Genomic DNA, 22,907 nt, shown 5'->3' on the forward strand with positions numbered 1-22,907 from the left:
TGTTAGAAAACCAATTTATTTATCTTTTTATGGTACCAAAAACTGCAAAGTTGTTAAAGACCTAGTGTAGGCTTTATAGACAATATAGAGCTTTGGCATGAAACAAAGGCATTCTTTCATGCCATACTATCTAGACGATCACTAATTAGAATCAGGGATATGCGTCTTTAGTCGTGTTAAATACTCATCCAAATATGCTGTTACTGAATCATTGGTAAATTCTGTGGCCAAGCAAACAGTCATTTTTACAATGTGGTTGATGAATGGTATGGCAAAGAAGTTAAAGAAATATTTTTAAGACAATCTTTAGGACAAGTATATTTAATATTTAATTATTAGCCCTTGCTCACACAAACAGTGCATATTTATTCATAGTACGGACAGCTAACAGAACCAGCACCTCAATGTCAAGAACCCAGGTCAGCAATCATTTGTAAAACAAACAAACAAATAAACAAACCAAAACCTCAAAATGACATCAAAGAGAAACAAACGTTAGTTTGTATGCAAGCAGAGGTATTAGTTGCATGCCATACAGCTGTTCTTGAATTTACAGAGGTCCTCTCTTTACTTATGCTCTTCCATTTCCTTTTTTATCTCAGCAATGTAATGATGGTCTTTTCCAAATGCAACATTCATGATGGCAATAGCCTGCAATAAAATGGAGCACAAGGCATTTGAAGTCAGAAAGAGATTTCATGTCCAATTTTTAGACAACATATTGAACATGAGCTTACCAACAAGAAAGTTTCATTTAAACAACAAAATAAAAGTTTCAAGTAACAACAAAGTAAAATGCCAGTTAAAGGCTAAAGATCTGTTATAAGAGAGTCAGTAACCATAAATCTTACATAATGTTTCCGTCAATAATTTTTACACGGTTTGGTAACAGAAAGAGTTAAGGCCAAAAGTTCACATAAACCTGGACTAAAGATATTCAAATTCCACATATTTCTCTTTGCCAATTCGCCCTTAAGAGCAATTTCCAAACAACTGTATGCAAATATAAAAATCTTGGGAACACACGGACACTGCATCCTTCAGGAAGCAGGCAAAAATGAACCTCCAGGGGTAAACAAATTTTGGTCTGAAATGTTCAACTGAACTCCAGAACAAGAACAAAGGAACTGGTGAAGAAGCTGGAGGCACCATGGAACCAAGTACATGCATCCACCATTAAGACAGTACTACATAGCCATTGTCTGAAAGGTTGGCACACAAGGAAGAAACCCCTACTCCAAGACCAGCATAAAAAAGCCAGACTGAAGTTTGCAGGTGATCACCAGCCTTTTGTAGGAGTTTTCTCTGGTCAGATGAAACAAAAATGTAACTGTTCGGCCATAATGATTTTGTTTTTGATTATATCATTTTGTTCAAGGTTTGCTTGAAAAGGGACTGATGTACTTCAGAAGATAGATGTCTCATCTGACATCAGGCAGAAAGTTAAAACCTGGTCACATCTGGGTCTTCCAGCAGGACAATGATCCTAAACATACCTCCAAAGCTGTAATAAAACAGCTCAAAGATAATAGTGCCATCCAAAAGCTCTGACCTGAATCCCATAGAAAATCTGTGAACTGAACTATAAAAAGTGTGTCCGAGCAAGGAAGCCCACTATTCTGACTGAGTTCTGGCAAAACATTATGAGTAGCCTGTGGAAGACTACCCCAAGCCTTTGATTCAAGTTCAAGCAATTAAATGGCAATGTCTCCAAATACTACCAAAGTGTATGTAAACTGTTAACCCACTTAAAATCTGATATAGTAAATAAAGCCGAAATAAGTCTGTCTCTTTGTTATTATTTTGGAATTATCTCTTACGGGAATACAGTAGATACCCTAATTGACTTAACACAGGAAATGTATGGTATCATGAAATGTGTGAAGTTGTAAAAAGTTGAGTCTGAATAGCTTTAGCCTAGGTGTATGTAAACTTTTGGCCACAATTGTAACACACAACAGTAATGTTACACATCTAGTGTAGATAATGGTAAACATGAAATTGGTAAATACGATGATGTAGATGATGGCAAACATGTCATAATGATGGGGACTACTCAACACCACAAATATTATTGTTACATATACTGTAATTACTATATATACTGTTGCAGAAAGTACCTTCTGATGCCCACACTTTATAAGCAATTTATTTCTAACTTATTTCTGTACAACATTTTGTAATTGTTGCACTGTTAAGTTGCACTCAGTTGCCAATATTGAGTCACCACAAATTTTAGCAATACCTCAGCAAATATCAGCAAAGGAAACAGTGTGCAAACTGCTTGATACTGCCTACATAATATGGCTAACTGCAAAAAACTATTCACCATTCCTCTAAACAAAAAAAATAAAGTATTTTCCCTCTCAGAAAAATCTGTGGCATCCGCAGTAATGTTTTTAGTTCAAAGGCAAACAAACTTTAAAAATCAATTGTTGTTATGCAGCCATTGTTCCTTTTTTTCCTGTCTCTTTGGCATTGGTTCCAAGTGACTGGGAATCCTGGATGTAATCTGGTCTTCACAGAACCACACTAGGGCCTGGGTGTCCAGGCCACCTGTAAGCCAAGGTGATGCCATCCAAGACCCTATGTGCCAGACCCATTTCAGTTCAACATCCTGCATAGGCTTATAAGGGTCTAAGCTTATAGGTCTTAATGGAATCCAGTACAAAGGTGAGATACCATGCCTGGCTCTTGGGGAAGTGTGGCGGACAAAGGCAACTTAATCCATTCAGAGAGGCTGTGGCAAATTTATGAGCCCCAGCAAAACACCATGGTGCACTGATGCACTGCAATAGCTGCCACACACACCTTCAACATAGACTTTCCTCTGTCTAGCAGTCTCAGTAGGAAGCTAGTACTCCAGGACCTGGGTTGTGCACTGGATCCAAATGATGGAGTGCACACCACTCACGGAAAAGTTTCCACCTGAGAGCATACAAGGCATGTATAGTAGGGGCTCTTGCGTTCAAGAGTGTCTCATTGACTGCTGAGTCATAGTCCTTAACCTGCTTGTCACTCTCAATGACCAAACATACAGACATAGGTAACCAGGTCAAGGGTGTCAAATCATTCCATTTGGGACAAAAGATCTATTCAGGCAGGAAGCTGCCAAGACCTTCTGACAACTAGTAAGAGCAGCAGTGGAAACCAAGGCCTTTTGGCTCAGTTTGAGGCCACAAAAGCAAGACTCTGTGGTCAGATTGCTGAATTCTGTGCAGGATCAATGGAAGAGGTGGAAGTGCATACAGTGGACAGGCAGAACCACAGAGACAACCAAAGCTGACATTGAGTAAACATCAGCGAAGAAGTCTACCTGTGTCTTGCCAAACTTTTTCCAGATCTGAGAAAACACCTATGGGTGCAGATGCCACTCTCCCAGGCACGTGAACTGCCTCAACAGTGCGTCTCCTGCACTAATATGCCATACCATCAGATGAGTTGGTCTCAGTGAGGTCACCTGAGGGGCTCTTTAGTGGTAGGGGGAATGACCCAAAGGCTATGGGAATTTGAGGGTGCCACAAAGATGGTCTATTTGGCTGTGCTGGTTTCTAGTTTCTGAAACCTGTGCATTTCTTTCCAGGGTTTTGATCAGCTCCATCACAGAGGGTACATAACTGCAGATTGGAGTGATCATTTCAATGCAAGCAGCAAAATGACTAACAAATTGCCTCTAGACGCCATACTCAAGACCTCATCAGCGTTTCATGAGTGTGTCTGCATTTAGGGTCAGAACCTAGTGCATCATCTGGTGAAACGACCAATTACACAATGTCAAGAGCAGGCATGTGGCTTAGACTAACCTGCTTGTAATCTGTCCTGTTAGCTAGGGCACATTCGAAGGAGCCCGGCCATGGTATAGCAGATGGGCCAAAACTTCCTTTAACACATTACACTGGTCTTTATATTGTGGCACTGTGAAATTCTGTTACTGGCACCATGCTTAAGAGTGCATTCAGTGGTGCATACGTGTTGGTAGATGCTAATTCAGATTAATTTCTAGGTCTTTCCATGTCAGTTAAGATAGGGTTATAGCTGCATGTCTCAGAGTTTGTTCATTCTTTTTATTATTTGTTGCTTGTGACCAATATTTTTTTTTTTACAAACTAATGGTCTGTAAAGTACTTTGCATATTTTTTTTAAAAACTTGTTTTCTATATATCTAAATGTTCAGAAGTCACCACAGAATGCCAGTTTTTTTTTCTTATGGGGTCCTCGAAATAGAAAAATGTGTAAAACTTCCAAACATGAGTGACATTACAGGCTTATAGACCCAACTTACTAGACAGATGCTAAAAGTCACATTTTGTCCTTAAACTACTACTGTATTTGGGCATATCAAAATATCACAATTTTTTTTAAACTTGTCTTATAATTTTTCTCAATATCCTGAATTCTTTTGGTTGTTCACATCTTAAACTTTGACACAAGTCCATGAAATATAGTAGTTTAAGCACAAACTAGGTGTTGTCTTGGTTGAAATTGTTGGGAAATATGATTCAATATAGAACCAGGTAGTAAGAGTTGTTAATGTATTGCATAATTGAATACAACAACCATGAGCATTAGGACCATAAGACCAAATTTGGATGTAGTTAAGTACAATGCGGGCAAACCCACGCACAAATCTCTTCCATGAGGGTGTGACATACTCTTCCAAGCTTGCTGCACTGTACAGCCCAACCTGTGATTGTAAGATAAAGTTGCAGCCTTTCCTAAGTTCTGTAGTCATGGTTCTGTAGTCTTATGAGTCTTTCTTGAGTTTCAAAATACAGAGTTTCAAAAATACACAATACCTTTTTTAAAGCTTTCACTCCTTGTGTTCTTTTCTCAAGTCCCATGTAAAGTCTTCCAAGCTTCAGGTACATAGAAGCCACATTGAGAGAGTACTGAGGGTAATGCACACTGGGAAAGAGGGAAAATGTGTGTCAGTGTCAAAAACAAGAGATATAAAGGGTCTTATTATTACTATTGTGAAACATTATTAATACAAATAATCCATTGTACCTATAGGGTTCCACTATTTTCTCGCCATACTTCATGGCTCCATCCCAGTCCTGCATGTAGAGACAGACACCCATGGCCTGGTACATCATGTGCAACATGTACACATTGGTGTCAACAAATATGGATCCCATTTTCTCCAGACTTAACTCACAGATCTCTAGCAGCTCACTGGGAGGTGCTGCGGAGTCAAGGACTTTTAAAACCAATTACTACTTTAAAGATTGTGTTATCCTGTGGTTTAGTGTCTTGCAATATTGACAATCTTTGGTAGAAACTGGCATCAAATTTTAATTAAATTCACTCAACTGATTATGAGCACCAGTTCTGCAATGTACAGTACATTAGGTCACCCTAGTGATTTTATTCTTTATTCTTTATTATATATTACTTCTTAAGTGGCCGTAAGAAAAAGCAATGCACTTTTAATAAGCATTCACTTTCTGTGTATTAATATCAATTACATAATCGGTTTACTTACATACTATTTAATAGAGTGGGCAGTTAGTTGGCTACATTGGCTCTGTTCAGTGTTCTCATTTCTCAGAATTAATAGTTACAACACCAGGGATCAAAACACAGTGCTCCAGGTTCATCATTTTTCAAAAGTTCTCAATGCTTTTTTTTTTTTTTTTTTTAATTAAAACAAATGTTTAACATGTTTAACAAGTGATTAGACAATGTGGAACAAACGTGCATAACATTTTGATTTTGTACAGTAGAATAATTTTCAATTATGCTATGCTTCTTATTTTAGTCATCTGTTTGCCTAATGGCAGACTGGCACACCCCAAAGATTATTACAAGAGAGAAAATGGCTGGTAAGGATATTCTTATAGTGCTTGGCTCTCCTGAATTCCTCAATGATATTCTTGGCATACCTCACCATTTCCTGAACTTCTTCGGGCTCTGGAGGAGTACTCAGCTTCTGCCGAATCTCCATTTTGGCCTCGTCCTGTAAAGCCACATCCCAGAGTACAGTAAATTTACTAGAAATGAGGGATTACAAAAAGTGAGAATATTAAATTATATAAAATGTGCATTACTGTAGAGGCTGAAAGCCAGAAACCATTGCGTTTGAGAGAACATCTTGAAAATGGTACTGGCTAAGTGTTTCAAACCAAGGTCAAACCAGGCAGCAGACCAACCAACCACATGCTAGCTGCCTTGGGGCATTACCCATTTTCCCACAATACTGAGACGGTGTCCGTTCCCCGAGATAAATGTAAACAAGAATGCAGAAAATGCAAGATAGTTCATTCTAGTATAAAAGTGGATTACACCATATGCAAATCCACCTTAGATTTGAAGGTATAACTGCTTCAGACAGATCTTAAATGCTTAAATAATTTTATTGTAAATACTAGAAAAGATCCTATTACTCATCATGGATTAAATTTACTTTGTTTAGCAGAGGCTTAACATGTAGGCAGCTGTAAATGAGGCCATACATACAGCTATATATAGTGCCCTCGTCTATTGCACAGAGGAGGAAGCAAGTATTTATAACAATATTCTTGTATTTAAATCAGGAAATGAAATTAACTCATTTGAAGTAATTTTTATTAATATGATAGATGTAGCCACAAATAGGAACCCGACTCTATCACTTCCACTAATTAGGGTAACCTGGGCCCAAATCTGAATTTCTGCAGTAATTTCCGAAGTTTCTCCAAGATCTTTTTCTTTTCAGTAGAAAAAAGCAGTAATCCCTGGAGATTTGACATTTTGATAATCCACAAGACTAGGAACAGAAACTCTGCACAGACTAATTGGAGAGACACGCCACACACTAATCCGAGCTCAGGACTGAACTGGGGACCCTGAAGCTGTAAGGTAGCAACACTATCCACTCTGCCGCCCTTATGTAATTCAAATACATGAGATTCATTTTCAAATACTTTTGTCGCACCTTCCAAACTTCATACTTGAAGGCATCAAAATCTGATTTAGTATGTATTTCTGCGTGATAGGGCTGCATGGAAGGTGGTGCATCACTGGGAGGATTTTAGTGGACTGGTCTGTGTCAAAATTCCAGGGTCATTTTCATTCCCAAAGATTTCAAAGATTACAGAGGATGTGTGTGTACACCATACCCACCATTACAGAGGATGTGTGTGTACACCATACCCACCATTACAGAGGATGTGTGTGTACACCATACCCAACAACAGATACATTCTCGGTCACCTAGGAATAACTGAATGGCAGAAATGGCAAAAAGGTTTCAAAAGGAGACTGCTAATAGCTAAGTGCCCTATTTTCCAACAGTCACTGGACTCACGTACTGTTCCCACTATTAGGAAACAAACGGTTATCACACCAGTCCCGAAGAAACCATGTCCAATCAACAATAGTGATTACAGACCTATAGCTTTAACTTCTGCGGTGATTAAATTTTTAGAGAAATATACTGTATCTACACTAAAAGAAGAGGTAAAATCACAGTTAGACCCATTCCAGTTTGCTTATAGATAATGGATGGGGTACAGATGATGCTATTAACCCTATTACACACTTGATTCTGAAACATCTAGAAGACCCTAAGGCTTGTGCACATCTGCTTTTTGTTGATTTTAGTTCACTTCTTCAGCCCCACTTACTATTGAACAAAGTGAAACAGATGAGCATTAACCGTTTTATCATTAAACGGTGCCATTCTTTCCTGTCAGATCACATTCAGCACATAAAGTCAGCAACACCTTTTCTGAATCTAAAATTATCAGCACCCCCAGGGTTGTGTGAGCTCACCCATTCTCTTTACTCTGTATATGAATGAATGCATGGGTAGACACCCACACAACTACATCAATAAATTCTCAGAGGATACCGCTATTTTAAGCTTATTGTATAAAGATTTAGGTACATCGAACCATCAGTCTGAAGTAACAAAATTTGCCTAATGGTGTGCTGATAATTGCCTCACATTAATTGTGAGTAAAAAGAAAGAGAGGTGTTTGATCCAAAGGCAGTAGGAGACCATATTCAGGTAATCATCCACAACACTCCCATTAACCAGGTATGTTCTTGGTGTCCATATTGATAACGCATTCACATGGAAAACTCATGTTGATAGTCTGTGTTCCAGATTACAGCAAATCTCAGATCACTTCCAGTCATACGAAAAAAAGAATACAAGTCTCTCCAGTCCATCTATGAATGCACCTTGCTCAGAGGAGCACAGAAAATAGTGGCGGACCCATCCCAAGTCCTTCACTCTGAGGACCAGCTGCTATCCTCTGGCAGAAGACATAGAGTGCCAAGGTGCAAATTAAATCACTTCAAAAACTCGTTTGTGCCTGCTTCAATAAAGACTTTAAATAGCAAGGTTTTGGGAAGTGTGTAATTCTTTTAGACTGTCTAACTATATTGAAATGTGCAAAAACAATGAGGCTGTGCACAAATTGTGGGAGTTTTAATTAATTATGAGGTTGCGCAATATCCATGGGACTGTGCAATAACTGCAGGATGGTTATGGGACTGCAATAACTCAGATGATGACACTAGTATAGTGTATGTGATGTATGTATGTGAATGTGTGATTGAATATGCTGTGTGTACAGTTGCGTATGTTGTGAATCAAAGAACTGAGTCCAAGAAATATTTCTTATCTCTTCTTATTCCCTTTTGGTGTCCTGGGGTAAGTTAGTACACTTATCCTCAGCACTTATCCTCAATACAAGCACTTGAACAAGGAATTCAGTAAATTATTTTAGTTAGCAAACTACTCAGGCGTTTAATAGCCTAAACTAATTAAAGCTCTCATGTACTATTTGCATTATTTCTGCGCCTATTAGGTTGTTGATGTTCCTCTTTTGGCTGCTCCCATTAGGGGTCGCCACAGCGGACCACATTGGTCCACGTATTTGATTTGTCACAGTTTTTACTTCGGATGCCCTTCCTGACGCAACCCTCCCCGATTTTATCCGGGCTTGGGACCGGCACTGAGTGCAGTGAGAGTGTTCCCTGGCTGGGAATCGAACCCGTGCCGTAGAGGTGAGAGCGCTGTGGCCTAACCACTAATCCTAAAGGGACCCTCTGTGCCTATTAGATATCATTTAAAAAAAAAATCACCTTTGATTTGGTGGTGCATTCTGTGCAATCACAGGTAAAGAAGTATGAATCCTTCAGCCTCTCATTCCTGTCCTCAGTGGAATACAGGAGGTCAATGTAACTGTTGAAAATCTGTTAGGAAAGAGTGGGTTATTGTGGTATAATAAGACATCCTAGACAAGCTACAATACTGTAGCTGAAATATATCCATTACTTTAGACACTAACAAACTTTTAGTAAATGTGCTTAAACCTTACTCATACTATAACATATAATTAATTTTCTGTTCTCATTCTCACCTCCTCTCCAGGGCTGATTTTCTGAACAGCACGGACCTCTGCTACTGTACCTTTATAAGTCACGATCACATTTGGATTACAGCTGTGGTTCATCAAAGCAACGCTGCAATACAAGAAGGTATCAGTGAAAAAAACCATTTAAATACTAATATTAATAGGTTGTGAGGGAGATCATAACATCCTGCTCACTCTGGAAAGACTGCAGAGCCCAAATGAGACAACTCCTCATCTTCAATGGTAAAACCATTACAGTTCACCTGTAACAAAGAGTAAAACTGATTTCCTGAACACTGTGTACCCATGAACATGTAAAGCCTCTACTAAGCCCAATATTGCAGAAGGCATTTCTTAAATCTATCGGCTTTCCTCGTACTTTTCCTGAATGTAAAGCAGTCTTATATAAGTCAAATAAAACACAGTTTAGGCTACAGATATTGTGCAAAATGTAACCCAGCATGAGCACAGAATTTCAAGCAAGAGAGCTCAGAGCTGCAGTTCTGATTGAGGACTGATTTTTCTTTTTAAATAGGCTAGTCAGTAACAGTATATGTATATCCGTCATTAATAATCTATACAGTTCTACTCTCTGATAGTATATACATTTGAAAGACGTTCTTTTCCAGAATGACTTACAGAAGTGCATTGTAGCCTCCCTCATATACTAGGACAATTAGAATAGGGTCTAAGAATACTATCAAACCCTGTTAGAGAGGAGTTAATACAGTGAGGTGGTACAGCAACAAAAACAGTACGAGTTAAGTTTTTTTTTCTTCTTTCCAATCAGCTGAACAAGGGTGTCTTCTGTGCAGAGAAATGGCCAGAGAAATGCACGTAATCTTGGGGTAGGTCTGAACAAACAACCATCTTTCTTTCCTCATACTGCTATCCTGACTCAGGTATGTAGGCTTTTCCTTTAAAACATCAGAATGATCTGGCCATTTCTTTCCAGAAATCACTTGTGTACTTCTTTAGTCCCTGGTCATCTTGAGACTGGATTACTGCAACTCATACTTGGCAGGTCTTCCCCTGTGTGGCTTCTGACCCCTGCAACTAATCCAGATTGCAGCTGCAAAAGACTTATTTTCAACTTCATCATCCCTTTGCTGTGTTGCTTCCACTGGTTTCCTGTAGCTGCCTGCATCAGATGCAAAGCACTGATGCTTGCCTACAAATCCAAAAACAGACAAGGCTCCTCCTACCTGAAGGCACTTCTCAAACCTCGCTCTGCTCTGACCCACCATTCCTGAAGATATAAGGAAGACATGCATCAAAACTCTACTCTGTACTGGCACCCAGGTGACCATGAACGTCCCCTGACTGTCTGAACAGCTGGCTGTCTTCAAACAAAGACTGAAAACCTACCTCTTCACTAAGCACTTCAATGAGCAAGAATTAAAAATACCTCAACTTGTACTGTTTTTGCTGCTGCACTAACTCCTCACTCACAGGGTTTTTAGGTTGATGTAAATGCATTTCAGTAGCCTTGCTGTCAATAACAGATGAAAAGAGGTGAGCCTTTGTCTTCGTCAGAGCAAGTGAAATGTGTTAATAAGAAATTGTGTGCTCGCCGTGGAGATGATTCTGTGCCAGAGCGAAAAGAAACCTGTAATAACACAAATGGTATTGCTTTTCCTAAGTCCCATGCAGAAAATGTTCCACATTGAAAAGCGAAACCATTATTGCTTTACTCTTGATGTTACTTGATCTCTTCAGTGAAAACAGGCAGCAGGGTATTGCTTAAAGAAATAAGTGCTGAATTTGTCAAAAGTTCACTTTCATCAGTGAGAGCAAGCCATGCCACATTAAAACAATTACTGTCCAATCTCAGAACTACTCGGGGCTTAAAGTGTTTACTGGGTGGTGGATGCCCTGCATGCACCATATGAGCATGAAGGGTGTAGGTGTAGTTTATGATCATGTATAAACATGGGAGCTGTGATCTTTATGATTATGTATTAGAATGATTACTTAATTTCTGCCATTTTCCCAAATTTTGTAATGCTGCACCAATGTGGAATGTGAGAAGTGCCACTTACAGTATATACTACATAAAGCAGTCAAATATGAAATTAAAAAAATCCTAATTAAGAAATTAATTTTGGAAAACCTTGTCTTTTGTGTTTACTTTCAAATTGCAATAGCCCCCCAGCAGAGTTTTAGCTTGATGGTATGCATGGTCCCTGACGTTACTTGGACACCTAATGAAGAAAAATGATTTTTTTTTTTAATGTCAAAAAGTTCGCTTTGACATTAATATATCTGTGTCAGATATCTGTCCCACCCATGTATAATCTACACAGAAATGCACAGAGGTATTATATGCCTCAACCTGCAAGATACTCTATCCATTTGATAGTACTTATGGTATTTTATGATGATAATTACTGGAAATACATAGTTCATATATGAGCATAGGGTGAAAATCTGCTGACAGCCGTTAACCAGAAAATTATATAAAAGCAGATTAATTAACAGGATAATGGTTGTGGTGGGGGAGAGAGGAACAGGCACACTCATAGGGCTGTATTATTGATAGCCCACACTCTAAAGGTCAGTTTCTGAGAAGTGGGGCTGATTATTTTTGCTCCAGTCACCTTGGTAAGCACAGTGAGGTTTTTAATCAGTGGATACCATACCAGCCTTTCCATTTATGTAACATGATAGACAAAAGCTCAATATATGTCAATATACTTATCAAAAATATTCCATCATTGATCTAACATCGATTAAAATAAAACAAACATACAAAAGCTAGTACGGTATCCACTGACATTGTTGATTAAAACTCATTGTTCTTACCAATTCACACTTGAAGTATTCATAATTACAAATGGTATTCTGAATGGCTTTGTAAACATTTAAGTTAATCAGCATGTTAGCAACACTTCTTTTGTTAACTCAACATCCCAACATACTTGAAAAGTTTAAATGTTTAACACAGTGAGAAAGCTTTTTGAAGTTTAATTCAGCAGTACTGTTGCACAAATTCCTCCTAAACGACTGAGAAACATTGTAAAGTAACTTACCTGGGCAAAGAGTTCTGCAAGAGCAGCATTACTAGGAATATCCAGATACTTAGAATAAAAGTGATGGAGTGCAGCAATATCAGTTTGGTTCATCTCGTTTTTCTCATTGTCTATCTTGTCCAAATCTTGACAAAATAATAGGGAACCACATTAATATGCTTTCAAAAATACCAGACACATTAAGCATTGTTAATTAAGAAAGGATCATCGTGCTCACATTTTTTGAGAATATACACGATTATCAAAAGTCACAATTACTCAATTATTACTGCAACACATGCAGCCCTATGACTAACAGCTAACAGCTCTGACATTTCCAAATAGGTATTTATTTCTGCCCAGTACTTACAATATGATGCATCATTTAGTTAAACATTTCATTCTTATCTCAGCTGCCTAAGACCCCAGGACCACATAAAGCATGGTGGTTTCTCCTGTTCTATTATTACAGATCTCTGCAAAACTGCTTTTTGACAATATAAGCAGGGAATAGCTGAATAAGTGGTGTGGGGGACACGCACAGGGGCAATAATAATAAAAAATGACATAATACAGTTTCACATTGCTTTCCTTTCAATTCTAAGCCTGAGCCAATTCCTGAATAGATATGGACAGAATGAAACATTCAACATTTCTGAGGTCATGATACAAGAAATATTCATAGACGTCCTTGGCTAACAAACTTAATTCAGGTTCAAGTTGTCATATGAACAGAAAATTCTTATTTTACACGTTCTTCTCTTGACAACATCTTAAAAAGCAATAAGGCAAAATGAGACCACATGTACAATAAAGAATATAAACAATAAATCAGAAACAAAGAGGTCAGGTCATCTGTGGTACAGGACTTTACTGAAAGAAGAAAAAAAAAAAAAAATCTCCCAGATGTATTGTTTCACCCACTGACTCCACTTCTCCATGCTTAGTATTTACCCTTGGCACTACTAACTGACTAGTTCCTAATGACCTGAGAGTCCTGCTAGGTTTATACTGACAGGTATGCTGGTCCTAATCCAAGCTGATTACTCCCAATAATCATTGACTTCCGAGACCTAAATTTCTTAAATTCCACTCTGTTAAAATAAATAAACTCCTCCCTTACTGTTGGCTATGTAACTAAATCTGTTAAATAAATAACAGTTATCAAACCACTGATTAAAAAATCTGACCTTGACCCTTGTCAGATGTCAAACTATGGACCAGTAGCAAACCTACCCTCTCCATGATCCTAGAGGCTGTAGCTCAGCAGCTAAGCCATCATGCATGTGTTATGTTCTGGCTCTCCCTTTTAGTTGTGCCATCATAGGTCTCCCATCCAGGACTCCCTTTTTAAACACTTGAAATGACCATACCTAATAATCTGTTCACTCTATGAAGCTGTAGAAGCTTGAATTCTTGCTGCCTAATCCAGATCCTGACTCCTCTCACGCACCTTATGAACTCCACATTACATATAAACTGAATAGTACTATCACCACATTTCTGGTAGATTAGGGAGCCCCATCTCCTAATGAATGCAGCTGCACACCTTGTCGATTAGCTTCCTGCAGTTGCACAATCAGATTTAAAACACTGTTTGCCTACAAAGCCAAAACAGACACAATAATCAAACCTCACTTTGTACCATATTCCCTTCAAGCCACAAGCATGGCTCGAATTGACCCATCATCTCTCGCAACACAAGGAGGACATGCATCAGTACTCTTCTCTGTCCTGGTACCAAAGCGGTGGAATGAATTTACCCTGGCTGTCCAAACAGCTGAGTCACTGACTGTCTCCAAACAAAGACTGAAGTGTCACCTCTTGACTAGGCACTTAAAAAAGCACTGAATCTACAAAAGAAAAAACTAACTCACTGTACCAACTCCTCTCTAACAGGGTTTAGGCTTCGTTATGCTCCTAGATCACGGCCTATTCATACTAGCATTAGGATATGTTTATTATGAATTTCACATCCGTTAGTGCTTTATAATCTACCTTAGTTTTGATAACTCAGCAAGCCTACTCCACCATAACTGAACAGGGAATTGTTATAAAAAATAAACAGCAAAACAGTATAATGCTGGGCTATGGTTATGAGGTCTGGCCATAACTAGACAAGACAAGACAAGAGACAAGAGACCATACTTACGTGATTCAAACTCTTTCAGGGATAACAATCTTTCAGATTGAGTCAGGTCTGTCTGGAATTTCTGACAAAGAAAAGGAAAATGTTCATTTAAGCATAAATGACAGATGATTATTGAGCAATCATCACAAAAACAAATCAACAAACAGATCTTCTTCCATTGCTCCATGGTCCAGTTTTGATGCTCAAGTGCTCATCGTAGGTGCTTTCGGTGGTGAACAGGGGTCAGTATGGGCACTCTGACTGGTCTGCAGCTACGCAGCCCCACACACAGCAAGCTGCAATTAACTGTGTGTTCTGATGCCTTTCTATCATAGCCAGCATTACCCTTTTCAGCAATTTGTGCTATGGTATCTCTTCTGTGGGATCAGACCAGATAGGCTAGCCTTCACTCCCCAAGAGCATCAGTGAGCCTTGGGTGCCCATGACCCTGTCGCCAGTTCACAGGTTGTCCTTTCTTGGACCACTTTTGGTAGGTACAAACCACCGGGAACACCCTACAAGACCTGCCGTTTTTGCTCTGACCCAACCATCTGGCCATCACAATCCGGCCCTTGTCAAAGTCGCTCAGATCCTTACACTTGCCCATTTTTCCCGCTTCCAACACATCAACTTCAAGAACTGACTGTTCATTTGCTGCTTAATATATCCCACCCCTTGACAGGTGCCACTGTAACGAGATAATCAATGTTATTCACTTCACCTGTCAGTGGTTTTAATGTTGCAGGTGTATATATAGGCTTTGGCTGAGTTAGTTGGACTTTGCCATTTGCCAACTGGGCAGTCAGAATCTTCTAAAAATTATCTTTATCTAAAAATATATGTATTCAGTATTAAATCAAAAGTGGGCATGGTATAGACTGAAAATTTTGAAAAGGTGAACCCTACCACTATGCCCCTGCAAATTTTGGAGAGGGGCTGCTGGGAATAAGCAAATAATCACAGCAATTTGCAAAACATATGAGGGTCAATCAAATGAAAACTTATTTTTTTTTATTTAGCTTTGTTTACTACAGATAGGAATGATGCACCATCTGTTACACTTCCTTATCCAACTAAAAGTTTTTCCAATGCCTCCTTTAGTGTTTCAAAAACAGGGGAATCACTCATTGCAAAATCTGGGCATGACGGCGGATGTGGCAGATAATGAAACTGCCTGTCCTTGATGGTTGCAACAGTGTGATGTGCGGTATGTGCCTGTGTGTTGTTGTGCTGCAATAAGACACCAGTATGCAGAAACCCAGGCCGTTTTGACCTTATTGCAGGCTGTAGATGATTCCTAAGATTACAGCTATGTACGATCTGTTTCTATAATTTATTTTGCGCTTTCAAGGTTTTTATTAGACTCACTCTTATCAACTACTGAACTTGTACAGCTCCTCAGCTACTTCACTTGAGTTAATAATTGGTCTCAGCCTGAAGCCCTGTGGACCCTTCTATCTAATGTGACTGTGTAAGCAAGGGAGCATTCTTTCAAAACAACCTTGTCTTTCCTAAATCAGGAAGCTGTTGTTTATAGTTAGCCACCTAATAGTATTTCATCAGATATACACACTATATGGCCAAAAGTTTGTAGACACTTGACCATCATACCCATATGTGGGCCTTCCACAAATTGACCAGGATGTCTGCTATGCATAATGCTGTAGTATTACAATTTCCCTTCACTGTAACTAAGAGGCCCAAACCAGTTCCAGCATGACAGTACCCCTGTACCCCAGTTTGGTTTGCTAAGGTTGGAGTGTAAGAAAATGAATGCCCTGCACAGAACCCTGACATCAACCCCACTGAACAGCTTTGGGATGAACTGGAAAGCGGACTGCACTCCAGTTCTCCTCGTCCAACATCAGTGCCTGACCTCGCTAATGCTCTTGTGGCTGACTGGGCAAATCCCAACAAAATCTAGTGGAAAGCTTTCCGTGGAGTGGAGGTTGTTATAGCAGCAAAGGTGGACTAGATCTGCAATGGAATGTTCAAAAAGCAGGCAAACTGGCACTGCTCTCACTCTCTCTCTCTCTCTCTCTCTCTCACTTCTTCACAACTCCCTTCCCCCACTCATTCTCTTGCTCACAACAGTTTGCTTCTTTCCTATTTAGAATTAGGATTTCTTAGTTAAGTAGTTGATGGTGTTTCCCCTAGTTCCCTAAATTCCACTTTACTGAACACGTTATTGCGTTGTAGTGGTTATTATTGTGATATTACAAAAAGCCAAACTATTTAGAGCTACTAAATCCTCAGAATCTGTGTAATTGCTCTACATAGTGCATGGCATCTGATATGTAGCCACAGAGATGTGTTGGAGAAACACATCGATTGCAAGTCTGTACAAGTATGTCTTTGCTTTTACATATTTACCGAAGTAAGGTAAAAAAGTAATCCTTACTACTTTTAGAAGTACATTTGATTTAAAAAAAAAAAAACAAAAAAAAAAAACAGTGTAGTGAGGGATGTTTTACACAAAACTTTAACTATCTCTTTAAAAACTAAAGATAGAGATGTGCCTCAACAGTTCTTCCTTGCTTACATTTTCACTGCTTGCTGTTTTTCTGGCAGTGATTTTGATTGTTAACATGTGGATATTTCTGCTCTGAGTTACAACGCCTATATGTAGTTATACACTCAGCAGGTCTTGATGGTAGGTCAGGTTTCAATACCGTGAGACCTTTTAAATGATGGACAAATTGATTTAAAGGTGACTGTAAAATGTGCTGGAGGATGGGTTAGGGTCAGAGAAAACTTGCTCTGGAGTCATGTATTCAGTATTCCAAGTATTCAGATGATTCCCAGTTTTAAGAAATCTCATTCTGTACCATGTGCCAATGGCCAATGATGAGTGGGAAAATGTTAGCTTGGCTTGCAAAAGCTACAAAATGTAGATCAATATACTATGATGTAGTTTCACTGACAAAATAATCCGCCGTACGTACCTGCTTCACGATGATTCTAGCAACCAGTCGCACAGTTTCGGAGGGACACCAGTTTTCTCCATATGAACACATGGAAGAGCACTCCAGCTTGTGCATGGACCAATCTCCTTTCTAAATGAGAAGATGGCAAAGGAGCTTTAACACACACATTCAACATGAAACACTGATGATGCTCTGCATTTCGTCTTCTCTTCAACAAAGCAGCAAGCAGTTAAAATGTGCTTAAATAAAGAGAATTCACAAAGAATTGTATCATTTATGTAGTGCTACAGCTTTGTCCATTGGCTCAGTTTGCACCTTGGGTTTGGGTGACTTTCTGCAGTAAGGTCAATTCAGGGTTTGCGTTCTCAAAGTGAGAGCAGCTCATTCAGATGGTCTCAGACCAAACAAACCATTCCAGAAATGGAAAATTCACTCATCACCATAATTTTAGGAATCTAGTTGCTATATATTTTACGCAGTACTAAGACGCCAATGTGCGAGCGGCTCCTTACTAATTTGAGTGCAGGGAAGTTACAAACAGTCTGAGCCAGCTGAAGGAGTGTTTAAAATGTCAACACACAGCTCTGTAAACAAGCAAGTGTTATTGATTTGAATTACGTTTACCCATTACGTGACTTGATCTTTTTCATGTGACACTTTATTGTGAGCAGGGTAATGAGGGATCAGAATGCATTGTGTTCAGTTAATGTGCATTAGTGAGGGCATGAACACCTGTTTTAAAACATCAGTTCAGTAACCCTTCATGGATCCAGGCCATACTGTTATAAAAGGGATTGTGTACTTCAGTGGAACCTTGGGGCTATGTCATTGGGAGCGTAATGCTCCCAGTACGGTCATCTTTAGTGAACTGATTTAAGGGATGAGGTCAGACATACAGTGTTCCTGAAGGACCCCCAATGAAAGGTACAAAAACAATAAATGTATCCAAGTGGGTTACTGGATCCCAACACTCAAATCAAGCCTGGGGGTGGTGACTCCAGGCAAGCAGCTGGTAACTGGGCTACCTATGTACTAGGGGTGTAAATCGCAAGTTTCATGACAATATGATCTAATATAGATTCTTTTAGCCAGCGTTTCATTATTTACCCATACCTCAATGACTGCCATGACGCGATTTCGATTTGATCGATTCAGGGGCCTGCGATCGATATTAAACAATGTGCCTTCTTCACACAATCAGTAACATTTCTTTTAATTCACAGATGCAACCAAAATATAGTTTGAAAAATTTATTAAGCTTTTTTCCCACTGTAGAATGCTACATATTTCATGCAAATAAGGATCTGTGATGAACTTTAACTTCATGGACGTCATGTCCAGGACATGGCTGGAATTAGAGTGTCCTAAATAAAGGTCCCTCTTAAAAATTATATACGCGTCGATGTTTACGCATTGCATCGATACATCGGATTGTTGGTTATTTGATCGATATAACGATCCATTTCGATATTACACCCCTACTATGGACCCTGTTTGGGCTCACCTGCAAGATGAAAAGGTGGGAGTCAGGATGCAATGCCAGTCTGGCAGCAACAGGCAGAAGCTGGTTTCTCCAGTCACAGATTCTTATTTGCCATTCCACCTTAAATGACTGTAGGTATGAAATTGTGCCCATAGAGGGCACTCAGATTTTTAATTTTTTTAAAACTGTGTGGTGCATTGTAATTGTACATTTCTAGTGCACAAATGTAGTTTTACCTGCTTTCTTTTTTTGTTAGTACACTGTTGTTTTTTACCCATTGACACCCTTAAAATGGTCGTATGTTGTGTAAAATGCCTAATGAGTCAATTTCCCTATAAGTCAATGAGCACTGTTTAAAGGGTTAAATCTTGGGCAACCAAAAACTCACCAAATTCTGAAAGAAACAGACTTCCTACAATAAAATAATTTGTTTCTAGTCTCGCCCAAAGCCTTCACGCTTTAAATGACTGTAATATATTGATAAAATGTCTAGTCTTTCTATATAGGAGTTGCTTAAAAGCACTGTTTAAGGGGTTAAAATGTCTTGGACCACCAAAAAACACACCACATTCTGAAACAGAAGACTAGTATACTGTGGTATAATTTGGGTTCTGCCTGGCCGAAGCAATTTTCACACGAATATGAGGCGATTTAGTGCTTGCACTTATGTTGGTGTAGATATGCTTCGCACCAGGGATCAGTGCTTTAGTGCTTTTAGGTCTTTTCGGAGCGATCTGAGGGAGATGTCGAGGTCTCAGACTATCCACCACAACTCACAACTGTTGCACTTTATATCCGGTCCTGCTCCTAGTTACTTTTGACCGGAGTATGTTGTAATAGCATTTGTTTTCATGCTTGTACTTAATTGCTTATTGTTTTGGCCAAGTGTGCCCTATTAAAGGTGACAGCACTGAAAACTGTTGTCATGTTAATTTCAGTAATCATTACTTTTTTTATGCAAGACTGAAGTAAGATTAATTAAAACAAAAAAGAAGTGATAGAGCCAGGTGCATGGGCAGCGCAGAACAGGCCACTGCCAGGGGCACCAGAAGCTGACCAACCTTGGATGCCATAATGGACGAGAATGAGAGGTATGATATTCTGAAAAATCTTTTTTTTTCTTTTAATATGAATTTCTCTTTTTTAATGATCGTCAAGACATGCAGTCAATCTTAGAGACTGTCAGAAATGACATGAAACTAAGTGTTATGGGAAACAATTTAGTATGACAATTTAGTTAATGTGCACTTTTTTGATAAACTTTCCTTACAGTAATATTAATATTTTTCATAATACATTTAATTCATATTTGTCACTGATATTTCATTAATAGTTTTCATCATATGATTTAATTCTAAATTGCTGTTCAGCTACAGTGACAAAAGCAGCTGTCTTAGTTGCAAATTCTACCTTAAATTAGCAAAAACAAACAAACAAACAAACCCAAAAAAACCCAAACAAACAACAACAAAAAAGGCTGAAGGAACGCACTGAGCCAAGATTGAACCGTTATGTTAAATCAAGTGAGACTACGTCAAATAAGCCATGCTATTAGCCTGCTTTTATTAGCCTGCTTCCTAAAATACCCCCCAGGTCATGTTGCTGAACATGTGAGCCGACTATGGTGTCAATACATACAAGCACTGCTAAGAAATGACCTCATTTCCTGTTTGGCAATGTCACCTCCAAATACGTTTGCATCAAGAACACTCTGCAACTTCCTGGGATTCAACAGAAAGAAGAATCATGATTTGACATTGAGTGGTTCAAAAGTTATTAGCAGTTTTAATAATTTGTGAATTACAGCACCACCCAGAGGTAAACTTAGACAAAACTTTTTGAAGTCCCTTAAGTTCTTCACTCATGCTGAGATAGTACCTCATTGCCGTCGGCCAAATTTCATGATGATTGGATAAAATTTGTAGAAGCAGCCAATATTGGACATACATTGGCCTGTTGTTGGTGTTAGAGTGCTTGAGAAGCAAACACCAAACTTGCTTTGTAATTAGCTGAGACTGTCCTCTATCACTGCGATTAATTTCATAAAAGGTATGCAAAGCATTCTGTGGACTACCATAGACTTTCTTGCCAAAGTATAACAATAATGAGAAGACGACTTAGAATTACAAAAAGGTGCCAATAACAACATGATGAAAACATACAACAATTACAATCGGGTGCCCATGCATCTTCAGCACTAATAATAATAATAAAAATAATAATAATAATGATAATAATAACAACAACAACAACAGCTAAACATACAACAATTGCAGTTGAGTACCTATGCATCTTCAGTGCTTGGCCCCCTAATAACAATAATTAAATAATGATAATAATAATAACAACAACAACAACAACAATACACACAACAATTACAATTGGGTGCTTATGCATCTTCGGGGCTTGGCCCCCAAACAACAACAACAACAACAACTACAACAATTACAACTGGGTGCCTATGCATCTTTGGTGCTTGGCCCCCTAATAATAATAACAATACCAACACATACAACAATTAGAATAAGTTGCCTATGCGTCTTCAATGTTTGGCCCCTAATAATAATGATAATAATAATAACAACAATAATAATAACAACAACAACAACACATACATCAATTGCAAGTGGGTGCCTAAGCATCTTCAGTGCTTGGCCCCCTAACAACAACAACAACAACAACAACAACAACAAGATAACATAACAATCACAACTGGTTGCCTATGCATCTTTGGTGCTTGGCCCCCTAATAATAATAACAATACCAACACATACAACAATTAGAATAGGTTGCCTATGCGTCTTCAATGTTTGGCCCCTAATAATAATGATAATAATAATAACAATAATAATAATAATAACAACAACAACAACACATACATCAATTGCAAGTGGGTGCCTAAGCATCTTCAGTGCTTGGCCCCCTAACAACAACAACAACAACAACAACAAGATAACATAACAATCACAACTGGTTGCCTATGCATCTTTGGTGCTTGGCCCCCTAATAATAATAACAATACCAACACATACAACAATTAGAATAGGTTGCCTATGCGTCTTCAATGTTTGGCCCCTAATAATAATAATAATAATAATAATAATAATGATAACAACAACAACACATACATCAATTGCAAGTGGGTGCCTAAGCATCTTCAGTGCTTGCCCCCCTACCAACAACAACAACAACAACAACAACAACAACAACAACAAGATAACATAACAATCACAACTGGGTGCCTATGCATCTTTGGTGCTTGGCCCCCTAATAATAATAATAATAATAATAATAACAACAACAACAGCAAGATAACATAATTACAACTGGGTGCCTATGCATCGTCGGTGCTTGGCCCACTAATAATAATAATAATAATAATAATAATAATAACAACAAAATATACAACAATTACAGCAGGGTGGCTATGTATCTTCAGTGTTTGGCCCCCTAACAACAACAACAACAACAAAACAGAATTACAACTGAGTGCCTATGCATCTTTGGTGCTTGGCCCCCTAATAATAATAACAACAACAACAACAACAACAAAATATACAACAGTTACACCTGGGCGCCTATGTGTCCTTGTCCCTAAACACATTTGTGCACGTGCTATTTAATAATTGGCCATTTCGAGGCTGTTTTTTGTAATAAAACACACCACATGGGTTAAAGCGCTCAGGGCCCCCTAGCGGCACTATGTGGTATCAGCAGTCATTTAAGGTGGAACGGCGAACTCGAATAAGAAACTGCGAAAGAGAAAGCAACTTCAGCATCGTCTCCAAAACCTGGATGTAAACTGAACTGGCCAGATGTTTGCGGTAACTGGATCCGTGAAGTGTGCCCAAGCGTGCAGACAGGCGTGTTTTGGGCCTACCTGACACTCCACGTTGCAGTAGTAGGCCTGCTTGCACTTGCCACACTTGGACAGCCCATCCTTTCTGAGAAGACAAGCGACAATAATACAGACACGGCTTAAAACTCCAGGCTCTAAACTACGCC

At 38.8% G+C, this 22,907-nt stretch overlaps 1 protein-coding gene across 1 annotated transcript in view; it reads right to left on the reverse strand.

Annotated features, from left to right (window-relative positions):
- The window catches only part of smyd2a (SET and MYND domain containing 2a), a 23,322-nt gene continuing 415 nt past the window's right edge, over positions 1–22,907 (reverse strand). Inside the window, exons 2-12 of the mRNA XM_026926229.3 lie at positions 22,783–22,846; positions 17,438–17,548; positions 14,514–14,574; positions 12,383–12,507; positions 9,546–9,613; positions 9,357–9,459; positions 9,079–9,189; positions 5,836–5,959; positions 5,008–5,182; positions 4,797–4,905; positions 1–651 (exon numbers count right to left, since the gene is read on the reverse strand). Coding sequence (XP_026782030.1) covers positions 568–651; positions 4,797–4,905; positions 5,008–5,182; positions 5,836–5,959; positions 9,079–9,189; positions 9,357–9,459; positions 9,546–9,613; positions 12,383–12,507; positions 14,514–14,574; positions 17,438–17,548; positions 22,783–22,846 — 1,135 coding nt within the window. The 3' untranslated portion in view covers positions 1–567. The remainder of the gene's footprint in view (positions 652–4,796; positions 4,906–5,007; positions 5,183–5,835; positions 5,960–9,078; positions 9,190–9,356; positions 9,460–9,545; positions 9,614–12,382; positions 12,508–14,513; positions 14,575–17,437; positions 17,549–22,782; positions 22,847–22,907) is intronic.

Source organism: Pangasianodon hypophthalmus, chromosome 10 (genome assembly GCF_027358585.1).
Source record: "Pangasianodon hypophthalmus isolate fPanHyp1 chromosome 10, fPanHyp1.pri, whole genome shotgun sequence".
Taxonomy (NCBI): Eukaryota; Metazoa; Chordata; class Actinopteri; order Siluriformes; family Pangasiidae; genus Pangasianodon; species Pangasianodon hypophthalmus.